The 26,811-nt window shown below is 40.8% G+C and overlaps 1 protein-coding gene across 4 annotated transcripts in view; it reads right to left on the reverse strand.

Moving 5' to 3' along the window:
• The window catches only part of LOC147147315 (uncharacterized), a 315,327-nt gene that overhangs the window by 194,137 nt on the left and 94,379 nt on the right, over positions 1 to 26,811 (reverse strand). Inside the window, exons 4-6 of one of the 4 annotated variants that reach the window (XM_086031862.1) lie at positions 20,994 to 21,075; positions 20,677 to 20,759; positions 14,846 to 15,333 (exon numbers count right to left, since the gene is read on the reverse strand). The exons of 2 other annotated variants lie outside the window; for them this stretch is intronic. In XM_086031862.1, the coding sequence (XP_085887988.1) occupies positions 15,118 to 15,333; positions 20,677 to 20,759; positions 20,994 to 21,075 (381 nt within the window). In that variant the 3' untranslated portion in view covers positions 14,846 to 15,117. Of the gene's footprint in view, positions 1 to 74; positions 161 to 14,845; positions 15,334 to 20,676; positions 20,760 to 20,993; positions 21,076 to 26,811 lie in introns of those variants that run through there. One more of the 4 variants, XM_086031863.1, reaches the window with a different exon arrangement.

Raw genomic sequence — 26,811 nt, forward strand, 5'->3', positions numbered from 1 at the left:
CCCCTCAGAGAAATGTGCAGGTCCAAAAAGACTAGGGGTTGAAAATAAGTCACGGGAGGGATTCTCGGTCACACCTTTTCCCTCCTCCTCCTACTTCAGTGTCAGATTATATCATGGCAAGTCCTCCAGACGGCAACATGGTCACAGCGTTCCTCTTTTTCTGTGGAGTGTTGAATGACATAATTTGGAGGTATCCAAACGTAAAATAGGTAAGCAAATTTATAAAATATAGTGTTTAAAGTGGGCACATAATTTGGATTGCCGTATTTTTTGCACTACAATTCTCACTTTTTTCTTTTATATACTTTGGCTGGTCTTGTGACTTATACTCAGGTGTGACTTGTGTATACATTAAAATTACAGTTCGGATTGGCCTAAAAGTGTATGTCAACTGCCAAAAGAAAGTAGAAAAGAAATAGAAGCAGAAAAAGAATTTGAAGACTACAAAGAACTGTAGTCATGGCAACTAACGTGTGACGTAGCTCTGCTAGCATGCGGTGTTCTTTGCAACAAGGATTTACTATTTACAGCAGCAAAAAGTGCAATAACCAACCAGGAGTGGCCACAATGTGACACAGGATTCTAGAAGCTAAACTAAAGAGAAAATGTGTCCGTAGTTAGAAGCGGAAGCTTTGAATGCAACCGGAACTTGTCTGCTGCCGTCAACGCGGGATGCGTCCCTTCACAAGGTTTTTTCTTTTTTCCCCCAGATAAGGGATTTGGGCTTTTCCTTTCCCGGTTGGGTGGTCTAGATCAGGGGTTGTCACCGAACTTTGTCAACTGTGGGCCCTTTGAGACTTCATCTTGTGCATGGACTTATTTGGATGACCGGACACATATTCAACCATATTAAGGTCTAGGCTCATTGGAGGCCATAACAAAGGGTTAATTTTCTTCTGGCCAAACCAGAAGCAGCAAGAATCAGCCACATGCTGATGTGGGCAGAAACTCGCATTTTTTATTTATTTATTTTTGACAGACTTTTTGCTGTTGTTGAAAATTATATTTTTTTTTCTTCAACAAAACAAAACTGTAGTCTCATTTGTATTTAGAGGAAAGGCAACAAAAAAACAAAACAAATGGTGAACATGTACCTTCAAATGCAAATGCCTGCTGTTATGGATTACTTCATGCTTTATCCTCCTCATGACTTACTTAACTCAAGACACACCTAATTATTCATGGCAGAGTTGGTGTTTGATCGGAGCAAAAAACCTATTTCTACATTTCCGATAAAGTAATTTTTTTGTTTCCCTTGTTGGATATGTATCAGGTTTCTGTTGGAGCAATCTTTCGCTCATTGGCTTGTGAAGATACAGAGCATTTTAAGGCAATCCCTCTGAGAATGAATGGGTGAGATCACATGAGCTTGAGGTGGTTTAGAATGGCAAATCCTGCTGAAAGTGTCATTTCCAGGCAGAGACATCAATTTGCTGTGTGAAACGCAGCCCCAGGAGAATCCAATAGCCTTAGAGATTCCTGAAAAGAGCAAAGGGCCTGGGGATCAACTCCTACTCACCTGGATAAGACGGTAATTTTACAAAGCCCTCCAAATACACATCCCAAAGTGAGAAAAGAGGAGAAAGAAACATGATAGACAACTTATACAAAAGTGCGAACTTAAATAGAAAGGTGCATATATATATATATATATATATATATATATATATATATATATATATATATATATATATATATATATATATATATATATATATATATATATATATATGTATGTATTTTTTGGTAGTTACTATGCAGCAAACAAAACTTAAGGGTGAGGTTATCCACATTTTTATTATTTTTTTTTAAATGGAGTTAAAATGTCCCTAAACAATATTTATTTATGCCATAAATGCTTTTGGAAAGGATTAATTTAGATTTTCACATCTAATCAATGGTCCCCATCTGTAGTGGCTTGTTGAGGCTCATAAGTATGGTTGATAGGTAGTTATTAAAACACTGACATGTACGAATGAAAAATTCTAAATTATCAAAATGATCTCTGCTGGCCAAACATTTTCGCAACAGTAAAAAGAGTGAATGTAAGCCTAACAGTAATGTAAAGCCTCAATTAACTTAAGTGAGAGAAAAATGGCTTATAATTATTGCGCTAGCTCATTAGACTTGTTTTGACACTTGAAGCACTTAAATCACTACGCAGCCATATGCACAAAACACTTACACATGCAGATGTTACAGTTTATTCCCAACATAATGAGGCATACACCGTACAGGTTGGGTGTCACTTGTTAAGATGTAAAAGGGGGAAACATTTTTAAATGACTGCAGAGTTTATAGGAAATCCCCACGCCAAACAGATGAATGCAAGCATTAACTGAACGTATGATCAAAAAGCATTGGATGTCATACTTTATCTATAAAAAAAACCAAAACGTTACGCTAGCATCAAATGTGTCATTGGCTTCAATGTCTTTCGAAGGTCCATCCATCCAACAGCGTATCAAGAAGCAAATAAGTAAATCAAGGCAGTTGACTATTCATTTTGTCAAAATGTTATCTATGAAACGGTTGAGTGCAAAAGCAAGCCGTTCATTTTGTCTAATAACTTCCAAGAGATAAAATCCCCAGGATGGCCATGGACGTTTAAGCCTCAATGCGGTAAAATACAACGTGCTGTAAAATATTAATGTAGGTGGTAAAATTATGCTGGCAGTAATACTTTAGATTGTGGCTGTCTGTAAAAGAGGCATATCTGTATTTATTTATAAGCAAGCCTAGTATATGGGGGCTTTGTTTGAAGCCATGTTTATGAATATCGACTCAGGCTCCAAGGTAAGTGGCCGTAAATCTAGTAGAGGATCTTTGTAAAGTTCCCTTGGAGGACATAACTTCAGGTCTAACTGCTGCCTTCCTTCACTTGACTTTTAAACATTTAGATGTAACCTGGCCAACAGATTCTAAATTATGAAGAGTTCCTTTTGAATGTCGCAGTGTTAACCAATCAAAGTTGATGAAGTGTAACATTTTGGTAGATTTAAAAGGTGTATGTCGTCCTTGATCTGGACTGTTTATAAATTTGGGGAATACGAAAATGTACACCATCTCCTCTTTGCCTTCCATGTCCAAGTCTTTGACTAAGATATAGTTTAGTAAATGATGACCTTACACTCTATTATGTTTAAATACAATTATAATTTTTATTACAAAAAATATGGACCATTCAGCTTCAATCTGTCCTTGTTCTATTCATATGCAGGTGCAAAGTGTGAATTAAATGATGCCACGACCATGACCTGTGCTAATGCAGAAGAATGACTATGTACATTCTAATCTAGATCATCGTATTTTAATCGCATCAAGCCATCAAGGCCAGCTGGAAGACTTATTCCATAGACGACCCTTTTGTGGATGACCTCTTCACTCTCTTTTTCAGCAATATCTTTGACATTTCTATTTATTTGTGTTCAAGGCTGTGAACATCAGATCACAGGGGTGAGTGCATTTGTAATGGTGCTACAGTTGGTTGACTGGATATGATGGATACACAGGTTTGTATCCTCTGGCAAGGGTGATCCCATCAGAGATAAGGGTCCACGGACACATTTCTCGAGTTCAATCAACGGGTTTCACTGCACAACTCTTGCGTTTCACTTTGAATGTTTAACCATAATCAAAGCTTTTTCTGCCGAAGAACCAATGCGGCAACCACTGATATCATTACCCTAGAGTTTTGGGGAATTTAACAATATATGTATGTATGTGTGTGTGTGTGTGTGTGTATATATATATATATATATATATATATATATATATAGAGTTCAATTTTTTTTTAATTACGCAATTGTATGTGGGGAATCAAAACCTGACAGAAGTTTTCAGTTTTTCAATTGCACTGCACTGGTAGTTGCCATCTACTTAAAAAACATTGTCACATATGCACACAACCTTTCAAAATGCAAAGAACCACAAAGTCCTGTTTTTACCTGTTCATCTGCGTAACCCAAATTTCAAGGCCATTTTACTACTTTCTCTCCAGTGTGTCTCTTAACATCCTGTAGTCTAATCCTTAACGCTTCATTGCTTATGTATACCTCTGCTATCTGTCTTGTGCCATTCTGTCCCTGACACTGACTGACACAGAGTATCGGTTCACACCCGCAGCACACACAGAAAGTGCTAAACGAGGACATTGGGAAATGTCACAGTCCACTTAAAGAGGTTCTCAGTGACACTAGAAGCACCTCATGGAGACTGTGCATTTACGAGAAATGTGGTAACAGTGTGCTCAGGAGGTGTGATGCAATTAAGAGACATTAAGTGCCTAATCGGCCTTAATACCTGAAGAAGTCTGTAAATAAGCAGCTCTGGAGTTATGACCCTATAGATTATATTGAGGAGCACTAACAAGGAATGCATTTGAAATGAAGATTAATGATATGCAAAATGCGTGATTTGGAAATTGAATTTAAAAGAGCTTAATCTGATCCCGTACCTAATGGGTTAACTGATAATGATTTTTGTGGGTGGATTTTAGCGACAAAGCACAAATGGTAGTGTAGTGGTTTACATGGCTGACTTTAACGTAGCCAACATTGCATTTATTCCTCGTCAATATACCACAATCACAATTTGACATGTATGACCGCCATACTTTGATAGAATCCAAATCCCAAAGATGAAATTTCATGCGATTTTATGAATAACATTTGACCTAGTAAAAACAGCATCCTAAAAAGAAGAAGTAAATAATCTTGCTCGAAAGTTCAATCGCAATGTCACTTCCTGTTTTGTGTCCAAAAATCAAGCAGCGCCAGTATTTACAGCTCTGATGTGGCTGTTGTGTTTCCAGGAGGCTAGCTGCGCTATGCCTTCTTTCTTCATTTAGCTGCAAGGCAGTGTGCGATAAGACACCACGACGACTTCCCTCATACCGAGACACATGCCAAGTCTGACATAATCCAATCGGGTCCATTTTCATCAGCTTTTGTCTTGTGTTTTTTGCTTCTCTTTTGGACTTTCCTTTGGTTCCAACGATAGCTCAAAAACCTAAAATGACACAATTCGGTCGCACTTGTATGGCGACGAGGCTGCGATCCAAACGGCTTTTCTGCAGAAAAATCCTTGAAGACCCACACACATTTAAATCTGGCCCTGGGGGCAACAGACTCTAAACCACTGAGATAAAAAGACATCCAGGCCAAAAGCAAAAATATATATTTTAAGGGAGGGCTTACCATGGCAACAAAAAGGCATGTCAAACTTGTGGAAAGGAGGCATTCTGACTGAGGAATAAACATAGACCGGCTTGCCCGTAGGAAAGCCTTGGAAAAGCTCTCCGCATATTAAAGGGCCCAGCCTCACACATGTAGACAACTAAGGGGGAGACAATGGCAGTAATAACAGGCGAGGCGTCAGGGTTTGGAAAAGACGGTTAAACGGTCATTTACGCAAAACAAACAAAAACGGGGCCTAATAGAGGCTGGTGCCCTGGGCATCAGCCTTGCAGAGAGATGAAAATAGCGTTCAAATGCTAGTTCCGAACAATACTTTTTGGACTGAAAATACTCAACTGCTGCAGTAGTGATGCGTTGGACACACCAGAGATGATTCTTAAAGTTGCTCTCTGTCAAATTATCGCAAATATGTTTTTCAATCCAACTTTTCAATAGCAATAAAATAGCTACAACCCACAGCGGCCTTTTACACGAATATTTAAAATTCCTTTGTGACAATTTACTAACAAGCATGGCACGTCTGCTGCCTAACACTTCTCTGCTTCATTGTGCGTTCTTCGCAGTGATTGCTTGTATGTCATTGAACAAGGAAAAGAAAAAGGGAAAAGGTGGGAGTCTCATAAATAACATTGCTACAGGTCCTTTTTGCCGTGTAAACACACGCCAAGAATGCTTACATATAGTGTTGAAGTGTAATCAGCTTGGTGCAGAAACAAATAAAAAAATGTTTCCTATGGTTGGGAACATAACAAGCTCTCATGAAGCGATTGATTGTTCTCAAATCGTAGATCTTTGTAAGAGGGCTTGTGAAGTGGAGCTAAGTCGCATTATAGTCCTCTACAGCTACATTGCTTTTGATTTTCTGTCAACATCCGTCTTTACCAGGTACTGTATTTACAAATGCACGTGGGCAGAGGGATGGATTGTATATATTATTTGTCTTCGGCAATGCACGGTGTGTGGATGTTGCCGGTTTGTTACTCCGTCTTACCATGCAAATGTTTAGAGACTCTTCTGAACAGTTTCCTACAACCTGGGTTTAGTTGATGAAACAATCCTCAAACGCAATTTAGGCGTGAGGCATGCAAGCAAGTAGATCACTGTTGCAAAGCTTTAAGGATTACAGAACACAAAGAAAGCTTGAGTACTCAATTTCCTTCCTATAAACATCAATGCAAATATGCCAATCTTAAGTCGTGTGCTGTTTCCTGATGCAAATTTAAAAAAAAAAAAAAAAATGTTTTTCAGCATCTCCGATGTACAAAATGTGATTGAAAATGTGGCATTAAATCTGAAGCTCGTTACATACTATTATCTATTCACAAGAATGTAATAATTGTTCAAACATTACAACAGCACAACAACATGGCTTGGATGCAGTGCTGAGGATGAAAGAAGGAATTGGAACAGGCTTAATCAAAATCTGCTACAAATTTCAATTTCAAACATGTACAAACATGTCTCGAGTACGCACATCACCATGTAAACCGTTTCTAAGCATTCAGACATCTTTGGTTGCAGTCAATGCCTTTGTTGCTGTCTATTATAAGTCAGTCATGTGCTAAACTCTGTGGCCCGGTCACGGCCTCAATGTCCCCTCTAAGTAACCCCAATAAATTCAAATGTAATTCTCCTAAATGAGATCGCTCACGTTCAACCGTATGTGTCATCCAGCACGTTGGCCTTCATTAAAAAATTGCTCTCAAGAAGTCGGCGGTGTGCGATCCCTCATGGAGAAAGGAGGGCAGTGAGGTACAAGTGAATGAGGAGGGTTTAATTCCTCCATTAAAATTAGCGGACATAAAAAATATACAAAAGACAATATACAAAATCTATTACCAGTTAAGGCCATTTGTAGCGACTATTAATTGTACAGTCTCCATGAATAAGAACAAAGAGTAAAGTGAAGAAAAAAAAAAGTCAAATATTGAGCGCTGTCCCTATCTTACGGTTAAACATAACTATTGTTAAAAAATCAAATGTAGATTTTATTTATCACAGATAAATTAAACAAAGGAAGGATAGACCCACTTTCATTTCCTTTAAAAACAGCTTCATTATAATAATGTATTTTGATTAACGATGTTTACCGCAGTGCTGGTAGTAGGAATTGTGTTCCCATAAATTAAACCAATAAAAGCTAGGAGATGAATTGTCTTCAAAATAAAAAGCGTTAGTCAGATCAGTCTCATCTCACTACGCAAAATGTACATATGAAAGGAAAACTTAACACAGGTAATTAACTAATTTAGGTAACTACAAGTACAATAATTTGATCATCTCTTTCAAATCAGATTGTATTTAATTTTCACTCAACTATTGCTGGTAAATCAAAAGTGTTGTGCTGTGAGAGTTGAGAACCTATCACAAATTGAAAGACCAAATTAATGATGTTGTAAATCATATTTGGAGAGTCATCCAACACATTCCAAAATGTGATTGCAGGAGTTTTGAAATAAGTAATTTACAGGGAGTATATATTATGAACATGTATTTGCCAGGTGTTGAAGTGTTACATTTCTGTTATTTACAGTTTATTTCATGAAATCCTTCAGCAATTTGAATGCATTACATTCTATGGGAATCAATAACGTAATTGTACACATAAAAAAATCTACATGAGGAGATTACAGTACATGTCAGACTGATTCCGATGTGTTCATAAATTTGGCACATTTTGGGTCTCCAGTAGGAACTGAGTATGTTGCACAGCAGGACATGGCCTCGATTAAAATAATAATTAGGACTAGTACAGTATATCACGACACTTGGACTACAAGTATGCTGTGATTTTCCACAAATAGGTCTATAGTCATGCAAGATGAAACAGACAAAACAATGTTTCGCTCTGATTTTGTCTATTCATTTGTGATTACATCAAAGTATTAATACATACATTTTCCTGTGATAATTCATCGTCAATTTCAAATGTGCTCTCTGTGGCTCTTGTATTCAGAGCAAAAGGCTGCGTTCCCTCAAGGTAAATTTACTATCTCACAAAATAAAAAAGAGGCAGGAAAACGGAGACGCTTTGTGGGGCAAGTCTAACATTCTAACATCTCTGTGTTTCATCTAAATCACTGACAACAAAATAGCCTCTAGCATGATTCGCTCGCTCGCTCTTTCTCTCTTCCTCCCTCAAAGTTAACTATGACATCTGGCATGGGCTCTGAAAACCATGACAACAGACACCACGACTGCAAATCCCACGGCAGTATACAACTGTGGTGCAACAAGAGAGGTGAAGGCAGACGGCTTGCTAAAAGGGGAGATGCAATGCGGAGATCAGTCATCGCAACCGTTTAAACAACTCCTGATAACAAGTGAAAAATGAAGAGCATTCTCTCCATTTCCGCGCTATTTCCCCAATTTGAATCACAATATTTTTGGACCGAATTGGAATTTAAGGGCAGAGGCGGACCACTGTTCGGAAATGTACAGTTTAGGTATATTTTGTGTTAATAACTGGCAGCATTTTACTTTATTGGGATTTTTATGAGTCATTTGAAGATGGCGGTTCAAAGGGAGATGGTGCATGTGAGCCTCAGCTTGTTTGAGGGTTAATACCATGCTGGGCATCATCCATAGCAAGACAGCATTACATGGGCGAAAGACAAGCATCACGTTAAGAGGTCTAAAATCACCGACTGTAGAGGGACAAAGAATTTGCCTGGGAAACCTTGGTGGGCTTTATACCCTGGACTCTGCCACCCACTCTCCCCAATTGGACAGAAATTATAATCTTAGTAGACATTCATGGAGATTAATTATTTCACATTTTTCCTCCTATCGGTCAAGACCCCTCTCCATTCACTTTTTATCTGTCAGGCACATTTTTGTTCAGGAAAAAAAAAAAAAAAAAGATGGATTGACAATGCGAAGGAAGTCATTTTTGCTTGATGTCCCTGACAGCTTAGCATGTAATTACTGTCACACCAGCACAATAGCAGCACTTGAAAAAGTGCAAGGACAATCAATTTAACTTTTCAGGGTGGCAACTTAAGCATAAGTACATAACTTATTTTTTTTGAATGCCTAAGAGTGAAGGTTGTTGAACCGTGCATATCTAATAATATGTGACTTTTGGGAGTTTTCATACCATAATCAGACTAAGACTTTAGAATGGACTGTACAGCACCACCCTCTTGTGGATCCTACGTGAAATGCAACCTACATTGAGGACTGCAGCTTTCACGCTTGTTTCTGCACCCGACTGCTTCATCACATCACTCAATCCCCTTCCCCTTCTCTCTTGTCCGGAATGCCCACTAGATTCATTTTTATGTATTTGTCATCCAGCCGACACAATGTGAGAAACCTCTTAGTCAAATATTTAGATGTTCGATCTCAGCCCCTATAAAGAACTGCCTCGCCAACTCACCTTGTGGAAAAAAAAAAAAAAAAAAAAAAAAAATCGATGCAATGAGTTCAAATGCCAGTGAAAACGTTCAAACATAAATAGATTCATCGCAGGGCTGAGTGGAGCAGAGGTGGCAGGCGCAGGAGGGGGCAAAAGGGGGGTCGGATGAAAATGTATGCACAGCCATAGAGAAGCTATACATATGCATATGGGTAGAGAGGGATTACACAGAGGGATGAGCAGAGACACTGAGAGGGTTTAAAAAGAGGCCGAGCGCTTGAAACACAATGAGGCATTTATGTTTACCAACGGAGGGGTGGGAGGAGTAAGTCGAAGGGGGGAGCTGAGAGAAGAGGGGGCATGTATTTAGTACATCATTTGGTATATCACGACAAAAATGTATCCTGTACTAAAACGAGTGACCTCTAGTCGGGGCCTCAGGGTGAGAAGCTGCATTGAGGAATGCGTAGTAGTTAGTGCGGCCTCATCTTCCCTTCTGGGAGCAACACTGCACCAAATAGGCTGGACCAACCAGGGCATTAATATCCTCGCACAAACCCCCTGACAATACCCCATTAAGTATGTACGGCTCTGTATATTACACACCTTGAACTAGAAACAATTGCAGCCTTTTGTTCGCCCCCCCCTTAGCATTTGAACCGCTGCCAAGAAATGCATGGAGCACATTTCATTATACGGTATATGTTTTTGTTTTATGGGCAAAACAGACATGCACACAATAGGGAACTCCGCCACTGTCCTTGACATAATCGCTTACATTGTGACACCTACCGTACCTTTACAGCAAATGACTGTTTGCCTTTTATTCTGTTGTGTTTTTCCCCTCTATCGCTCCCTTCCAGCCATGTGTATCATCTATAATTACAATTCACACTGATTCCAGCCCACCCCGCTAAACCCAGCCTACAGTCGAAAATAAGAAAGCCGCTTGTAAGGTGCGAGAGGAGAACTTGACACAAGGGAGGCAGTGGAGGGGAGGAAAAAAAAAAACTAAACACAAGCTGTGGCTGTGGGGTAACAGCATCAGCACAGCATTATTATGTTTCTAAATGGGAAGCGTGTCTCATGACGCGGGTCCCTGTCCAGATATTGATTGCTCCTGTGGCTGCAACACTAACAGCCGTGGAGAAGCATTGAACTTTAAAGCAAATAGTCCTTCTCCCCCACTCAGTCTCTGCTCACAAGCGATCAATACAGGTCGGCCCAGCATGGATAACACCTCTATCTTGAATAATGGCCTTCTTCCAATACATCCTGACCAGGTAGGAGACATGAACAAGCTGTGAGACCGCTCAAGATAGATCAAATATGAGATAAAACACAAAGAACAAGGGTCAGTTTACCATATAACAGTAATCCTATTTGAACCTCACGTATGTCTGCTAAACGGAGTCACATAAAACAGCGAGTTGATCGTTTTTCATATTTGAAAGATGGAATTCATCAAGTTCCACAGTTGCAGTAACAGAAAGATTAGCAGTGAGCAGAAAATTATTAGGATCTATTATGTGCAGCTCAGACAGCAGTAAAAACCACCGGTGCTCGGACAGTCCTCCTTTTGGTCCGAAAAATGTCTTCCATACACACGCAGGCATAATACTTGGAGGTGGGCTGGTCATCTGTTTGATTCCCATTAGCCCAACATTAGCCGCTACGACCCTAATGTTATCCACTCCATTACTCTGCTGCAAGAATAGTGGAGGGGATGATGCTTTTAGAAAAGAGGAAGGCCACAGGGGTTCAGCATGGTTGGGCAGAGTTGGAGTGTGAACGGAGAAACGCCCATCGCCTATTCTGGATCACACAGGGACATCATGGGACATCCGGAGGGATACAGAATGTATTCACATCGGGCTGGTCCAACACACCCAAAAACATGATAGGAAGCACTCTCATCATGTAGAACACAGTCATTCAGAATAGAGCACCTCCTGTCATACGGGTCTAATTTTAAATTCCATTTACAGTAAACAGCAAATGGCTAAACTGGAAGTGTGGAAATTAACATCAGTCACTAAAAAGTTAAGAAGAATGTCCAAGTTCAGCAATGGAAGCCAAAACGAAAGTTAGGGGATTCACAACTTTGCCGTGATAGCAGTATAACGGAATGGGTTCTTTCTGGACTTCTCAACAATGTCATTTTTAAAATTTTGTTGTGTGCGTGTATTAGAGTAGGGGTGGAATAATGATGATATCTTGCACAATAAACATTGAGAGGCCATAAAATGTTGACATTGCCGCTGTCTGAATGTCATACAGCGCAGACAACGTGACTGTGACCTACAATATGTGAGTAAAAAGTAAATTGCGTATTTTGTTAAAATGAGAGAAAATTGTATTTTGATATTGAATTATTTGCTTTTCTATTTTCTTCAAATATACAATTTATCGCACGGTCCTGTATTGTGAGAATGCATCCTGAAAATCCCACTGGCAAAATGGAAGAAAATGGTGTCCACAACAATTAGATGGAAAAATGTGTCTTCCTGGGGAATGCAATCCCTTTCAATGCTGAATTTTAAAATAAATCATGTCTGAAGACAGAGGAAGGCCATTTTTGACTTGTGAGTGGTGCACAGTAGGCTATGGTAATCAAATCATGTATGACGACCTCAAATTTGCACCTTAAAATTTCTTCAGCAACACAATGTGCAGGGAACTGTTGGCCACTTACTGGGAATTGTAACTTCAAGGATTATGTAAGAACAATCATGACTAATCATTATTAAGTGAAGGTGTGGTTAACTAGATGTAGGCCTGCTGTTTTTTTTTTTTTTGGTAGACATTTTGAACTAAACCTATGGACACAAAACAGTTTAAAATGGAATGTTGGCACAACATATTATATTAATAGTAGTGATGCGCTGGCCCTCTATCCGAACTCAATCAACCCATTATTCGCCATAGTCCTAATGTCCCCCACCCTATTACTCTGTTGCTATGGCCCTGAGAAGAGATGAGCGTCCAGGAGGTTCAGCATGGATGGGCAGAGTTCAAGTGTGAACGAAAGGAAACGCCTCCTTTGCCCCATTCTACTTGTCCTCAAATCCCTCTGAGACCTCAAAACGGGCACAAGCTTCCATTCATCGCACCATTGTAAAAAACAGACGGAGTGAGGAGTTATGATAGAGTGCTTTTGCCCCTGGCCACTTGCTCGCTCGTCAGACGACTTCAGGAGCAAATTATTTGCCATATGGCAATAAAACTGGAATGTTATGTAATTAATGTTTACATATTCAAAATCATAAATGAAAAATCAGCCATAAATTAGCTACCAAGGATAATGTTTACCTAACTGCTACAACATTTGCGTGGTACGCTACAATTTCTGTTACTGACCACTCCCTTCCTGTTTTTCCTCGTAATTCCCGATGTTATTAGGTCCAATTGTGCTAATTGCCGCGAAGAGTGGCCATAGGATATCAAGGCAGTTTTTGACAGCAATGAACTCTGAATATGCGGTGAAGTCGGTAACAAGTGGTACTGTCCTACAGTTGAACCCAGGAACCACTCTTTCACGTCTCACCTTTCATCCCATGACCCTATTATTTCTCTTTCCATAGTAACCTCACTAAGCATAAGACGGTTGATTGCCCACCCCCTCGGATTGCTCTCCCTCTCATAATGTTATCTTAAGAAACGTGGAAACAATTGAACCTCCATTTGACTTTGGCAGCTAAAATGACTACCACATTGGCATCCTCCAACAACGAACATATACTTGTGTATGTGTGTGTGGTGTTAGTGTGGTGAGTTCCCTCCCGAGAGATTCCTCAGAGGGATTTCAGGGGTTGTGTGATCCAGTGCCTCTCATCATGGCAAATTGACCATGTGCACTTGATGGCCAGTTGAGTAATCTCCTGACACGTCGGCTTTAACACACCAGTCCGCAATCACAGAAAGAAAAATAACTTTGGGGGAGAAAAGTCATAAATAACCGTGGCAGAGAGGGAAACTCACTCTCTCCTTGCCCTTTGAACCTGGTTGGGAAAACAGTCAATAAGAGAGGCACCACATGATTTTCACCGGAGTTGTGAGGTTGTAATCATTAGCAGAGCCATTATATGCCCTAAAGTGCTGCGCTAACTGTGAATGTTCAATATCGTGAAGAAAAACAAATCATTTGTGGCTCAAGGCAACATTCAAGGTAAAACAATACTGCTGTTACGCAGATGGGAAGTGACACAATCTTACCAACAACAATAAATTCTTGAAAGAAAACCATAACGATAGAAGAGAGTATGGAAGCCTCAATAAGGCAGACAGAAAGATGAGGAGCTAAGAGAGACCGCAGATATTTTTTAAACAGATCATTTTCCACGGATATGGTACTGCTGTTATAGTTTGTACATTTGCTTTGGTGCAGGCAATGTGTGTTCAATTCCCACTTAAGTGATAGTGTGAATGGAAGAGAACAACTGCGCCCTGCGACTGACTGGCGACCAGTCCGGGGCGTCAGATACATTCCTCATTGATGGTGTTAACAGAAGACTCTACAGTGGCACAGTGGACACCAAAACTCTGTCACCACAGCCCACTCAAATCGGACCCTCCAAATTGAGAAAAATTCTGCTGGCATATTTGGCGCGGGGTGTAATGTACTGGTGTGCTGCAACATATGTACGGTTCTGACTCATGACCCAGCCAGAGGCCTGTCTCGGAACGTAATTGTGCGCATGAAGCAGGATGTACTCACAAGAGAGGTTGGAAGGAGCAGAGAGAAGAGGGGTAAAAGAGCAGGGGAGGGGGTGTGTGGTGGGGTTGAAGGGTTTAGGGGGAAAATGTGGTCATCAATTGCTGGCAGCAGATTCAGTGAGAAGATTATTGGACGGTAACCCAGTGGCAGATGTCTGATGAGTATCTATTAACCTGCTTCTTACATCTCGGCGGCCATGTTACTGATGAATTCAGACCAGGAGGCCTTGTACCGCCCAATAGGAGGGGTTGCTAATCCCTCTCCACGAAAGAGCTGCCAGCGACCTCAGGACCTGATTGGCTGTATTTGTACTGCACTGGCACAGCAAGCTCAGGCAGGATGTAACTGAGGCAACACGAGTCGGCCCCTGCTGGGTCTGGTCCATTGCTCCTCTATCATCATATCACTCTTGGTTTATCCCCTTTTCACCTTCTCCACCTATCTCATTCAGGTGTTATGGCGATCGGACCACCCATTGCACTATTTACTTGTCAATCAACTTAACCTTTTATATGTCCTTGCCTCTTTCACTCAGTCGAAACATCCCATTCTCGGTCGACACAAGTGCTCGAGGTCTTCAAGGCTAAAATATGTTGATAGCCAGTTTGAAAATGCAAACAGCCGTGATCGTAATGGCACAGCTGACAATATTATCCCTGTAATCCATTACATTCCAAAAAATATCGTCTGTGACGTCGATGAGATGAAAGTCGCACATGAGGTTTGAGATGCTTGACCACAGGTGGTTGAGAAAGAATTAACGTCTCACCAGACATGGCCTAAAATCTGACAGGCTTCGGGTCGTGTTGACGTGGGACGGAGTGAATAAGCGAAATGAGAGATCAGGGTCTTTGCTCCACATCTGTTCCTCTATTAAAGGCACATGTGTCGATCTTGGCCAATGACTCATGAGCAAAGATGGAAGCTCCATCCTGAGCCCAATCAGCCTTGGTGGGGGGTGATGTAATGGACCTGCCGTGGCCTCTCTTGTCCTTCCAAGCACAGCTGAACAGCAAGATCCTGCATAGTAGACCCGGAGCGGCCGTGGCTGTCGACACCTGCTGAAGCGCTACAATGAGGACGAGAATTGTAAAGGTGCACAGAAATTGTACAAAGACAACCTATAGGACTCGGAAGTTCCTAAGGATAACATATACCAAAACACACAAGGCAGTTAAATGGAGTATAACAAGTATTGTTGTTTTAGCAAGCCTAGCCCCAAAAGATACGTTAGTACAGTTTAAGTTAGAACAGTGTATTGGCGATTTGCTATCCACAAATTCACCTATTCAGATATATTTTTTGGGGGGGGCAGGGGTGCCCAAGTCCAGTCCTCAAGACCCCCTATCCAGTCTGTTTTAGATGTACCCCTACGGCAACACACCAAAGTGACAAAGTAATCTTTTGCCTTTGTAGGTAGTAACAGGTAAAGGAGTGAGGTATGGCCTGGATACCTGACTTGGTTGAGTGACTGTCATCTTGGGCAGGGAAGGTACTTGAGTCTAAGTTTGAGGATAAAGTATTGTGACTGTATGGTGACCCATGAGCTTGTCTCCGTGGATGTAATGAGTTCAGATTACAGGCTAGTCCACAGACTGGCTGTAAAAGGTTTGCCCGTAATCCTGCAATCATTAAAGGAATGCTTTGTTAGAAGAGGATAGAGGAGAGGGGAAAAAGACAGAGAGAGTGAAGAAGTAGGGGGAGAATGTAAGAGGTGTGTGGGGGGAACTCAATAACACTTGATTCGATATGAAAAGCCTCTTGTTGCCACCCAGGAGAAGCCAAGCTAGGAAGGATGTGAGGGAAGCCAGCCGAGAGACTCCAACAAACAGGAACAAGACGTGCCTTGTTCCGGGTTTAAGGAGCAAACAGATTAAGATGAATTGATGCAAGCTTAGTGACTTTGGAGAATGGGGCAGGGAAAAAAACGCCCACGGATCAATAAGGCTTAGGAAGCAAGCAACCAAAGCCAAAATCTCCACTCACATTCAGTGGGGATAACACTCGATGGAAAAAAGGTTCGCTTTTCACTTTTTGATTTGTATCTATAAAAAGGTTAAAAAAATAAACAAAAAAAATTATATATATATATATATATATACATATATACACACACACATATTTAATTCCTGTGTTAATGGGTCATTACGAATTTTTGGTAGATTGTGTGCACTTAATTGTTGATGAATTTTATCCCAAAGCAGCTGAGGAAAAATGGAGAGCACTGATGGTGTTCAACCAGCAGAGGTGCTGTTGATTCATTGTTAAGACGTTTTTCGTTTATATAGGAAGAACATGACCGCTATGGGAATACACAATTCCTCTAGATAGCATTATTCTGCTTTTTCTATTGTTTTATTGGCAGTTAACTTTACTTTAGTCTAAATAAATTTAGTCTAATAATATAAAAGCATAAGAGAGTAATCGCTTACTTAACTACAGTAAGTATATTTGAGGGCATTCGTTACAGTATGTGTTAGTTACCAATGCATATCTTCTTAAATGTGAATGTAACTCTAATCCAAACACCATAAAATTCAACTTTGTGTAAATAACATAGGGAATACTGAATTGTCACTCCTCTCAGCAGATGGAAATGTTTTGTGAGCATTTGAATCTTTTTTTTAAAATTACTTTTTTTTTAGAAAATGAGAAGGTCTGCACTTAGTGTGTGGAACAAACCTCTGGGGAGTTAAAGTAAGGCACATGAAGATAACACCAAGTCATATTGCTTGTAAGCCACATACATCCAGTGTCCCACAGTGCTCTGTGACAGATCCGTGCTTAAGCCAGCCTGACGAGGCCTGTGCCCTGATGTTTGCACAGATCAGAGAGAATCATTTAGGTTAACATGGTATTTATACAGCAAAGCCCTGCTATCTGAGGTTGGATCTGATACTGTTATTCTCGTCTATAGCCGAAGATCTCAGGCCTCCTGACAGGAGTCGTAGCAGAAGCTATTTTCTATAGCTAATTCCTCAAGAGGTCTTCTGGCAATGAAAATGAGCGTGCGGTGAGCTCATGCATTCGATTACACAAACATATGAGACGGGGCCTTACCTCTATACAACAGATATCTACTGTGTCAATATTAGCACGTTTGAGAAGAATGTCAAAAATCCTTCTGTGCGCTGAATTAATGATTAAAAGAAACAGCTGTTCAGTTGCTGCCTTTGGACTAGGAAAAAATTCATTGTTGGACGATTCAAAGTTCAAACCATCTTAAAGATCCATGCCTGAAAAGCACCAAAAATTTAATACAACACCATTTGTTGATATCATTCATTTTTAGAACAGTGAGCACAAATAATAGAATTGTTAGCCAACAAATTAAGCTCCACAGGAAAGGTATGCCTCAGTTAAATATTGACCATTAATCATTTAGGCATGATTCTCCTTGTTTAGTGTTTGTGCAATTTCCAATTTCCGGTGCTTTAGTCTGGTGCACAACCCTATCACTTGATTTAAGCACTAAGTTTAAATTGGGATTCTTTGTCAGATTTGGTCTTTTCACAGGATTCCTACGATTTTTGTCATGATGGGCTAAACTATAGTTCAATAGGCTTTTTATTTCAATGAATAAAATAAAATAAATAACGTTATTGTGAAGATACGTGGCAGACAGCATACAAGACATATTTGGCTCAGTATGAAGATGGAAATCGTCTGATTGCATTTATTTACAGCTGAATGGTGAGTTTCATATTTACTAACATTGCTCATCAGTTCAAATAGGCCAGCTGACTTAGTTCAACTTTAAATTTAATTAATCCAAGATCCTTCACCGCATTCTCTTACATGTTGACCCCAAAGTTTTATGAAACGCTAGCATTCTCTTTTAAATAAAGAGGAGCTGATCCTTGCTAGCACTTTACTGTTGGTGCGTCAATCCTTACTGAAATTGCATTCATTTTAAATTAGAAAATAATTAGGAGCTTGTCCTAAAATACACTGTGAAACAGTGTATAAATTTCTGCTAAACCAAATGTAGGCTTGGGGGAAGACGAGCACTGGCTGCTGTTTCCCAGTGTTCTGTATTTATTGTATTGTGTATCATTTCTGTGACCGCAGGTGTGCCCTTCAACCCCAAAGTCATTAGCCTTTCCAGACGTGGTCTGTAAACTGCAGCATGCCTGGTGGAAAATATGTGCACAAAAATAGAGGGAGAGAGAGAGAGAGAGAGATGGACAGAGAGAAAACGGGCTGCTGGAAGGGAAAGAAGGCTTCGGGGCCAATTACGGACCAGAGAAAACAAAGGGCTATATTTCAATGGTTCCTCCAGCTGTGCTGTTTATGAGCTGTGTGCTTAGTCGCTCTGTGACCTTCACCTCCACACTTGGCCTCTCTGAGGGAAAACAAGCTAAAATGGCCCTATGGTCAATCTTTCATTTCCCCTCGTTTTGCCACTATTCCTGTTTTCCTTTTTTTTTGGTGTATTAGTTAATGAAAATGTCTGATTTGTGTCCCCTACCATTTTTACCATGAATATTTGTGATTTCACACGAGCACAACTGTGACCCTGACATTGTATCATAGTAGCACATGTAAAATGGCCTCACATGTAAAAGTTAGAAATAAATGTGAACTGTTCTCAGACTTAATAGCAAGGTGTATGTCATATGTAACCCTTATAACCTGCCTGTCAGTCAGCGCCCCCTGTCGACACACACACACCTATTATGGACCTCATAAGCAGAGTCTGGATATCAGTCACTGTGGCCCTGTGACAGCTCTAACCTTCCCAAGCGGCAGGAGACATCGTCTTCATGGCATTCCTATTGACCAGAGCAATAAGCCATTCTATATGGTGTATTAAAGTCATTTCCCACATGCCACCTCAGCACGATCCATTGTTCCTGCAAGCTCCTGCTGACCATGAAGAGAGGTGGGAGGGTGAAAATGACACTCATGTAGTCAAAGCCAAATTACAACGCTTGCACGGTTTACATCATTTAAAGAGCCTTCCTCCTCGGCAAAAGGAGCGCTTTCTTTCCCCACTTGTGACATAAAAGGTGTAGTCATTATCACAGTCACTTGTGCAGCAATTTTGGCCTCTCAGAAGGAAACCTTGGTTCCAAAAACAGGTCTTTGCTCAGAGGCATATTCCCTCCGTCTATATTCTTGGTCCATTTTTGCCTTCACAAATGTGTAAGCACAAAAGGGGGAAAAGGGGCATGGGGGTGGGGTGGCTTTTGTTGGCAAATGCTGCAATGTAATATGTTAGGGCCATCTGCAGAGTCCAGTGGCTGCTCTCCCTTGTTTCTCATGTCAGAGGTTGTGTTGCAACCACCGTGTACCTCATTCTGGTCTCTGCTGAAATCAGCGCCGGTCTGAGACCGAGTGACAAATGATTCCAATCTAGCCTGAGTGCCCTTGACTTGACCCTGACCACTGCAGACAATAAGGGCAAGCTCAGTCACTGGAAAAGATGTTCTGTGCTAATAAAGCCGAGTGCGGCGCAGGGGAAGCGTTGAACAGAGGCACAGCTGGGGAGGGTTTGTGGGGGGTTGGGGGCGTGGGGGGGTTTAGTTCAGGTTCTGACCTCTCAGGTGCAGGTTGATAATGAGTGTCCCTGTTTGCTCTGTGAAAATGACCACGGAGAGATGAAAGGAACGGGGCGCAACAAAGAGCCCCATTCAACGCTGTTCTGAAATGTGATCATTCCTGAGGATTATGAAAGCACCCCGTATGCTGTGTCTTAAAGGACAATCAAGCCAAAATACAAACGTGCAAACGTAGTTGGACTATAGTTGCTGACACAAATACCAAACACACCTCCGTTACAGACCCCACACATGCAAAGTGAACAAAGAAGCAAAGGCAGATGTTTACTTGCACACACACATGCAAGTGCAGACATACAAAGACATGCAAAGACAATATCCCAAATCCTGCGTTCTGCTTATGGCTCCCCTTGTCTTCTTAATAAACCCTATAAAATGAGTGTGCTCTTGCCAAGCACGGTGCCATAAACATGCCACTCCAGAAAGGTTCTGGGCATCCTGCTAGTTATGCTAATGAAGCCCCCACCCTTTGTTTTCCACTCTCTCTTATCCTGCTGGCACAGCCTTCAAGTCTTTCGCAGTACACCACTCCATTGTCATCCCCTGCCCCTGTTCAGCTGGCATCAGACTAGATAATACACAGCAAAATGAAGATCCAAGAATCCTTGTTTAAAAAAAGAAAAGGAAAACATGGCACGAGAATGTGGTTATTATTTCTTTGAACTCAAAACCAGGCCATTGTTCTTTATGTTTGTGTCCCAATTTGTAGCAAAATGTGGAACAAAATATCATTATCTTAAAACGTGTGTATGAAGCTAATCGTGATGATATAAACACCTCAGCAGTAAATAATAGAAAAGAAACACGGCAAGATCATAACTTATTGAACGAACTAACCTTCACTTGTGTCTCCTGAGCTTTGAGCTGTGAAAGTAGTTTTGAGGCAGGAAGTAGAGGCATGACTTCTTGTACTGCTGATTCTGGCAGAGTGGAGAGCATGAGCGAGCTCTTTGTTACGGCGACTTAGAAGAACTTAGTGTCGCGAGAGGAAAGTGCTGGGCACAACAGGAAGCAGCGAAGTCTGCTGAACTCTGCTGAGTGTCAGTGCAGTAGCCAGGATTATACCCTCCATCCTTCGGCTGCTTAGCACATAAACCAGTTGTCCACTCAAAGCCCAAAGTTTTGTTTGTACGAGTAAGGTGTGTGGGATTCACCCTTGGTTGTTGTTTGCGCGTGTGCATCATTCCAAGACTTGTTCAGTAGTCCAGCGCTCCGAGACACGGATCCATGGCTTCCCTGCAGAGCGGTGTATCGCAGAAACTTAGGAAGAATGTGTTGGGTAAGGAACAAACAACGGACAGTATCAGCAGGCAGATGTAGGGCATCGGTTTACACAGTAAACCTTTCCTAGGCCTCTCTGTGTTAAAAGGGCAGCGTAGAAAACAGTTGCCTCTTATCACACATGCATGTATTTTTCAAACGCATTTTGAGTGGGCCAAAATTAAATCTAAACTGTTGACAACATTTGCATTAGAGAAAAAAAAAAAAAAAAAAAAAATCACAGGATGCTAAGGGTATGCTAAACCAACTGGTGGCACTACAATCTATAATTGTAAGGCCACTAGGAACCATGATTTTTGGAGCAAGTGTGACATTCAACCACAAACTGATCACTAAGAAATATCTAGACTGTGTGGCATTATTCTGCTCAATAATACTATGGCATTCAAACAGGAGTTCAGTAAGGCAGGAGAGGGGAGTCCTCGGTATACAAAGGTCTTACCCTACAACGTCATTCAATTAACTAGTTAGTCAACTACAGGACTATGTTTTTTTTGGTTACTGTTTTTCATTCAATTGTTTTATATTTATAGCCTAGAAGTGTTTATATACAAATATCTACTATAATTATGACTTTACTACTGCGTTAGCATAGGCTCGTAATAGAGACTTTGGGAGTTCGGACTTCTTACCCCGCCGTAAACTGAGAACTCAAAATTTGACAAACCTTCACTGTAGAAAGATAATTAAATAAAGATAGCCTATCAATGTGTACATCTTCTATACTGTTTGGTCATGGGTAACTGGAGCCAAACCGAGCAGACTTTGGTCGAACCTGGATCTTTTGACTGTGAGGCAGACGTAACAGAGCATTTCAGCCGAAAATGCAGACAACAAATGCGCAGTATAAGTAAAACAAGTATTTGAATCCCCAAGCATAACATAAGTACTTAGTGAGAGAGAAACCATCTTAGGCAAGCACAGCCATGAGACGTTTCTTGTAGAATAATATAGAATAATAAAACAGTTCTCCAGCCGCCGTAAAATGAAACAATACCAAAAAGAAAGTGGTGCAGTGCTACTATAAACACAATTGAATGGTCTACCACTGAGATGAAAGACATGATAAACGTAGTGTTTATAGGCGCAGTCAGTCATACTACTACCACAAATTTCACTTCCAGGGATCAACCCACCGGCGAAGCAGGTGAGGGTTTAATGGTTAATTCCATATTATGAAGGGAATGCAGGGACCACTGAGACGCTTGGTTCCTTCCATTCTACTCGACCATTAGATGGAAATGATTTCTGATCAGTAGCAAGCAGGCCCTGAATCGAATGAGTGACCTCAAGGTGAACATGGCACTATATAGCCCCATTGCAGGCTCACTCAGCCGTCCACCCACTGTAGACATCATTACTTCCATATTTTAAAGGTGTCAAAAAAGAAATGGCTGTAAATGTGTGTGAGCTGGAGAGACTGTGAGGCAGACAGGGGAGAGATGATGAGCAGTAAAACGAGTGAAGCGAGCGTGCTGGGTTGTGCTTTTAAAACACAAGTATTGTCCCCATTATCTGTAGTCCAAACATTAGCAAGACCAGACTGGACTATTTGATTAGTTGGTGAGGATTCAAATGGTCTATAGTGCATCCACAAAGTATTCACAGTGCTTCACTTTTTTCCACATTGTTACAAATTGGAATACAAGTTGTTTTTCCACACCATCATTTTGTTTTCATTAAATTTTTTAACGTTTAAAAAACAGATAAACATTCACAGATTTTGGCATTAAGATAAACATTGAGTTCAAGCATTGCCACTGCTCTTCCTTGAGAAATGTCTACTGCTTAATTGGAGTCCTCCTGTGGTAAATTCAGTGGTTAAGAGGCACACCCCCGTCTAAAAGAGTTGATAGAGGATGCCGGACCACAAAACATGCATTAACTCAAAAGGAATTGTCTTTAGCAGTATGATGTAGGATTGTCGCGAGGCACACATCTGAAGAAGGAAAACTTTCTATTTCTTCGAAGGTCTTGATGAATCAAGACCTGCATCATTAGTGTATAGGGTGGTCTAAATCACCAATTGGGGATAAGGGTCTCAGTTAGGAAGGTGACCAAGAACCCAATGGACACTCTGTAAGAGCTTTAATCTTGGAAAGAGGAGAAACTTTCAGAATGATGCCTATCTCTGTAAAAATCCCCAAATTCACTACCCCTAAAAAAAAATATATCAAACACTGGAAGTTCCTTGTGAATCAGTCAAAAAAAGATCTCCATATTATACAAACCAACCAACCCTTGTCTACGTCTAGCGACCAATCCTCTATTAGATGTGATTGGATCTTTCTTTCTTTCTCATAAGGTGTGGGTTGAGTGAGTTCATTATGTACGGTGTGTGCCGGTTTACCAAATTGGAAACAAATAAACGGTTATACGGTTGTTGGCAGAAAGTTCCCCTGCCCTCTGAGGTTAATGGAATAGGTAAAAGAGGAAGGAAGTCTAAGAGGATTCAAATAAAAAAATGCTATGAGACAAGAACGTACACAAACTTGCGCAAAGGCCTAATGAATATAGGACCTTCATGCTGTTTTCAGTTCACCTATGAAATGTATCGACAGGATTGTATAGGACATGTCAAACGAATACAGATAACTGGAAACCATTTCAGAGGTATGATATGAAGTCATAGTGTATAGAGATCAGTAAGAATTATTCCACATAGGACAGCGAGGGGAAGTCTAGCCACTAGTCTTGGTATTCCCCATTGCACAGTCATACTGCAGCAATTATTCCAAATGTTTGATCATCCTCACGGAGGTAATCATGGCTGAAAATCAATTTCAGGGACATCAGGAAAAATCAAAAAGCTAGAAGCATGCCAACAAGGCCAAGGGCCTGTGTGAGAGAAGAGAGGATTTCCCCCCAGCCCCCACCCTCATCATCCTTTTTTCCATTGCAAAAAGGTAATCAGCCAGAAACACCAGAGAGCCTGCTGTTAGCCAGAGCCAGATCCTGATCCTATTCAGAGCTGCTAGTGATGTGGAGCCAGGTAGCATCCAATTAGTGCTTAGTGTAACTTAATGCAAAGTGCTGGCAGCTCCCCCAAATCCAAGTAGTCATAGTCATGCAATTTCCACGCTTCTGCTGTCAAATTTGGGAACATTTGATTTGGATTTCACAAGGCACCATGAAGTTGAAGATGCATCTCCATCAATGCTGTGCCGCTTACGGACAATTTCTGGTAAAACAGATTGCCCAGATTACTGATGAGACAGCACACGTGTCAGCAACATTTGCTTGATGCGTTTGACAACTGTGTTTCAGTACAGCATTTTACGTACAGTGAATTTAGCAATTTGTATTGGCGCTCGTTCCAAAATGGATAATATTGTCACGACTCACAACAACAGTCCAACAATATTCCAACCAAAAATGGAGTCTACTGGGTTGACTGTATTAGTTATTTTACACTTAGTTCTTGCTCAGATGTCATTAGAAATGTATTTTATATTTACAATAATGCCATTTATCCATGCATTTATAACTTATCACGGCTTCTGGTGCACTGGCTCCTTTTTCGTACTGCCACCCTCCTCTCCCGCATGCAACAGTCAATAGCGCCCATGCGTAAGCTTGCGCTAATAATAAAAACTGATCAGAAACGGTACGCAAGGTGGACCAAATCGAATATGCAATACCAAAACGTATTAATACACCGCCGTATACCGTTACACCCCTATTTAAAACCCAACATAGCGGAAAACAGACAGAAGTTCTAATGCTGATACGCTAATATAACAAAGTGTATTTTGTCCATGCACCGTTCTTATTTGAGCCCAACTGCATCGGACCTTATTTGCAAGCTGACCGAGATCAGCAACTCAAGCAGCCTCGATCTGTTTGTTTGACGCACACCAAGGTTTGGATGATAGTGTTCAAACAAACCTAAAAATTAACCAAACCTGACAAATGAGATTGTGTGTACACAACCTGATGTTTAGATGCTGGATTTAGATTAAGGCCCATCGCACATCAAGTGAAGTTGACCACTGTGAAATAATTACAGTTGCTTACTTACACGACTTTGATTTATTGAACCACGAAATCATGGCGCGATTGTCAAGCAAGAAGCAGATTGCCACAAAGAGAGGAAACAGCTGAGAATAATGAAGAGGGTGTGAATGTTTTCAGAAGCTGTTGACAATTTAATGCTCCATTTACTGATCGATCAGTGCATTTCGGTACATACGGTTTTGTGGAACCATGGCGGCCGGCTGGATCTCACTTTCACTTAGTACCCGTAAAAGCTTTTTTTTAACTAGTGAATTTTTGATTGGGTGTTTACATCTAAGAGAACATTCATGTCAATTCTTACTTCTATTTGAAGCAAAATGAGTAGCTCTTGAAGGACAGAATATACATTTTAGGATAATTAAGGTCTTATAATTAAGATAATATTTTTTTTTAGGATACAATCTCATGTATTTCCTTTTCCTACATCATGCTGTTCACTCACTTTCCCCCCCTGAGAGTGTAGACAGCTGCGAAAAGTGTCTCCACAGACTGTGGTCTCTGGCAGAGGGCAGACAATTGAGTTTTGGAAGCTGCATGGAACGAGACAAAGGGTGCCTGAGGTGGCTTCCTCCCCGTTTCTTTCTCCATCAGGGCTCCACGGGCCGCTTGCCCACTCTTCCATAACAGCATTAGCAGACATCAATGCAGAGACAGTGGAAAATCCACTCCACCATGTTTCCTCATCAGAGATGTCTTCTGGGTGACCTCTGCCTCAGTTTAGTGACTCGCATATGAAAGATGAATATGTGCCAGCCTCTGAGGTCGAGCCAAATTCAACAACAGCTTGTCAACCATGAAATCATCTTTGCAGAGATAGTGTGGACAAATTTGGCTTTCTTACAGGCGGTTCGTCGGTGGGAAAATTCCTGACCTTTTCTTTATGTTCAAGGCCATAAAGATCAGGTTAGATTCTATCAAAATAAATCACATAGAGGAAACATGGTCTATCTTTTAAAATGTATCTCTGCACATACATCTGAATCTTATTTTTTGCCCTTTGCTTCGTAATATCTCCAATGATATATTGAGCGTGGCTCTGTGGAAAAACACACCGTACCTACTTTATGCCCTCTGAGGACCAACAAAAACATTAAATACCAATTAGGGTTGGGTTTGACTAAGCTGAGCCTGGAGATGTTACAAGACGTCAAGAAGGCCTCTGGATAATATAACCTGGTGTGTATGGTGTGGTTGGAAAATTTTCATGCTCAAGGTTCTCTGCTGGACCCCACAAGTTTCAATAGCTCTTTGAGAGCTAAGACCTCAGTTGACAATTTGTTTGATTTAGAAGATAGTTTGGATAGGTATTTCTATAGGAGGACGCTTTTTGGGAAAAAATACACAAATGTGTGTGCATTTAATGGCCATCAGGTACATGCATTATGTGAGAGTATGTTTATGTAAAGGGATCATCAATAGCACAGACAAATCCCCCCACGGACAAATTCCAACTTCAAACACACACGCCACATCTGGATATTTTATCAAACAGTGTTCACATGTCCTCTGTTCTCATCTCTCTGAAAAGCATAGTTCCTGTCTACATTTGTTTTCTATTACCTCACAGCAAGAGATGTGCATGGTTGGTTCTGCCACAATTACCATTCTGTACAACGTTGATGCAGATGATTTGATGGGAAAAAAAAATAAAAATTGAAATGAAAATAGATTACA

Source organism: Filicampus tigris, chromosome 5, assembly GCF_054856515.1.
Source record: "Filicampus tigris isolate MCC_2025a chromosome 5, RoL_Ftig_1.0, whole genome shotgun sequence".
Lineage (NCBI taxonomy): Eukaryota > Metazoa > Chordata > Actinopteri > Syngnathiformes > Syngnathidae > Filicampus > Filicampus tigris.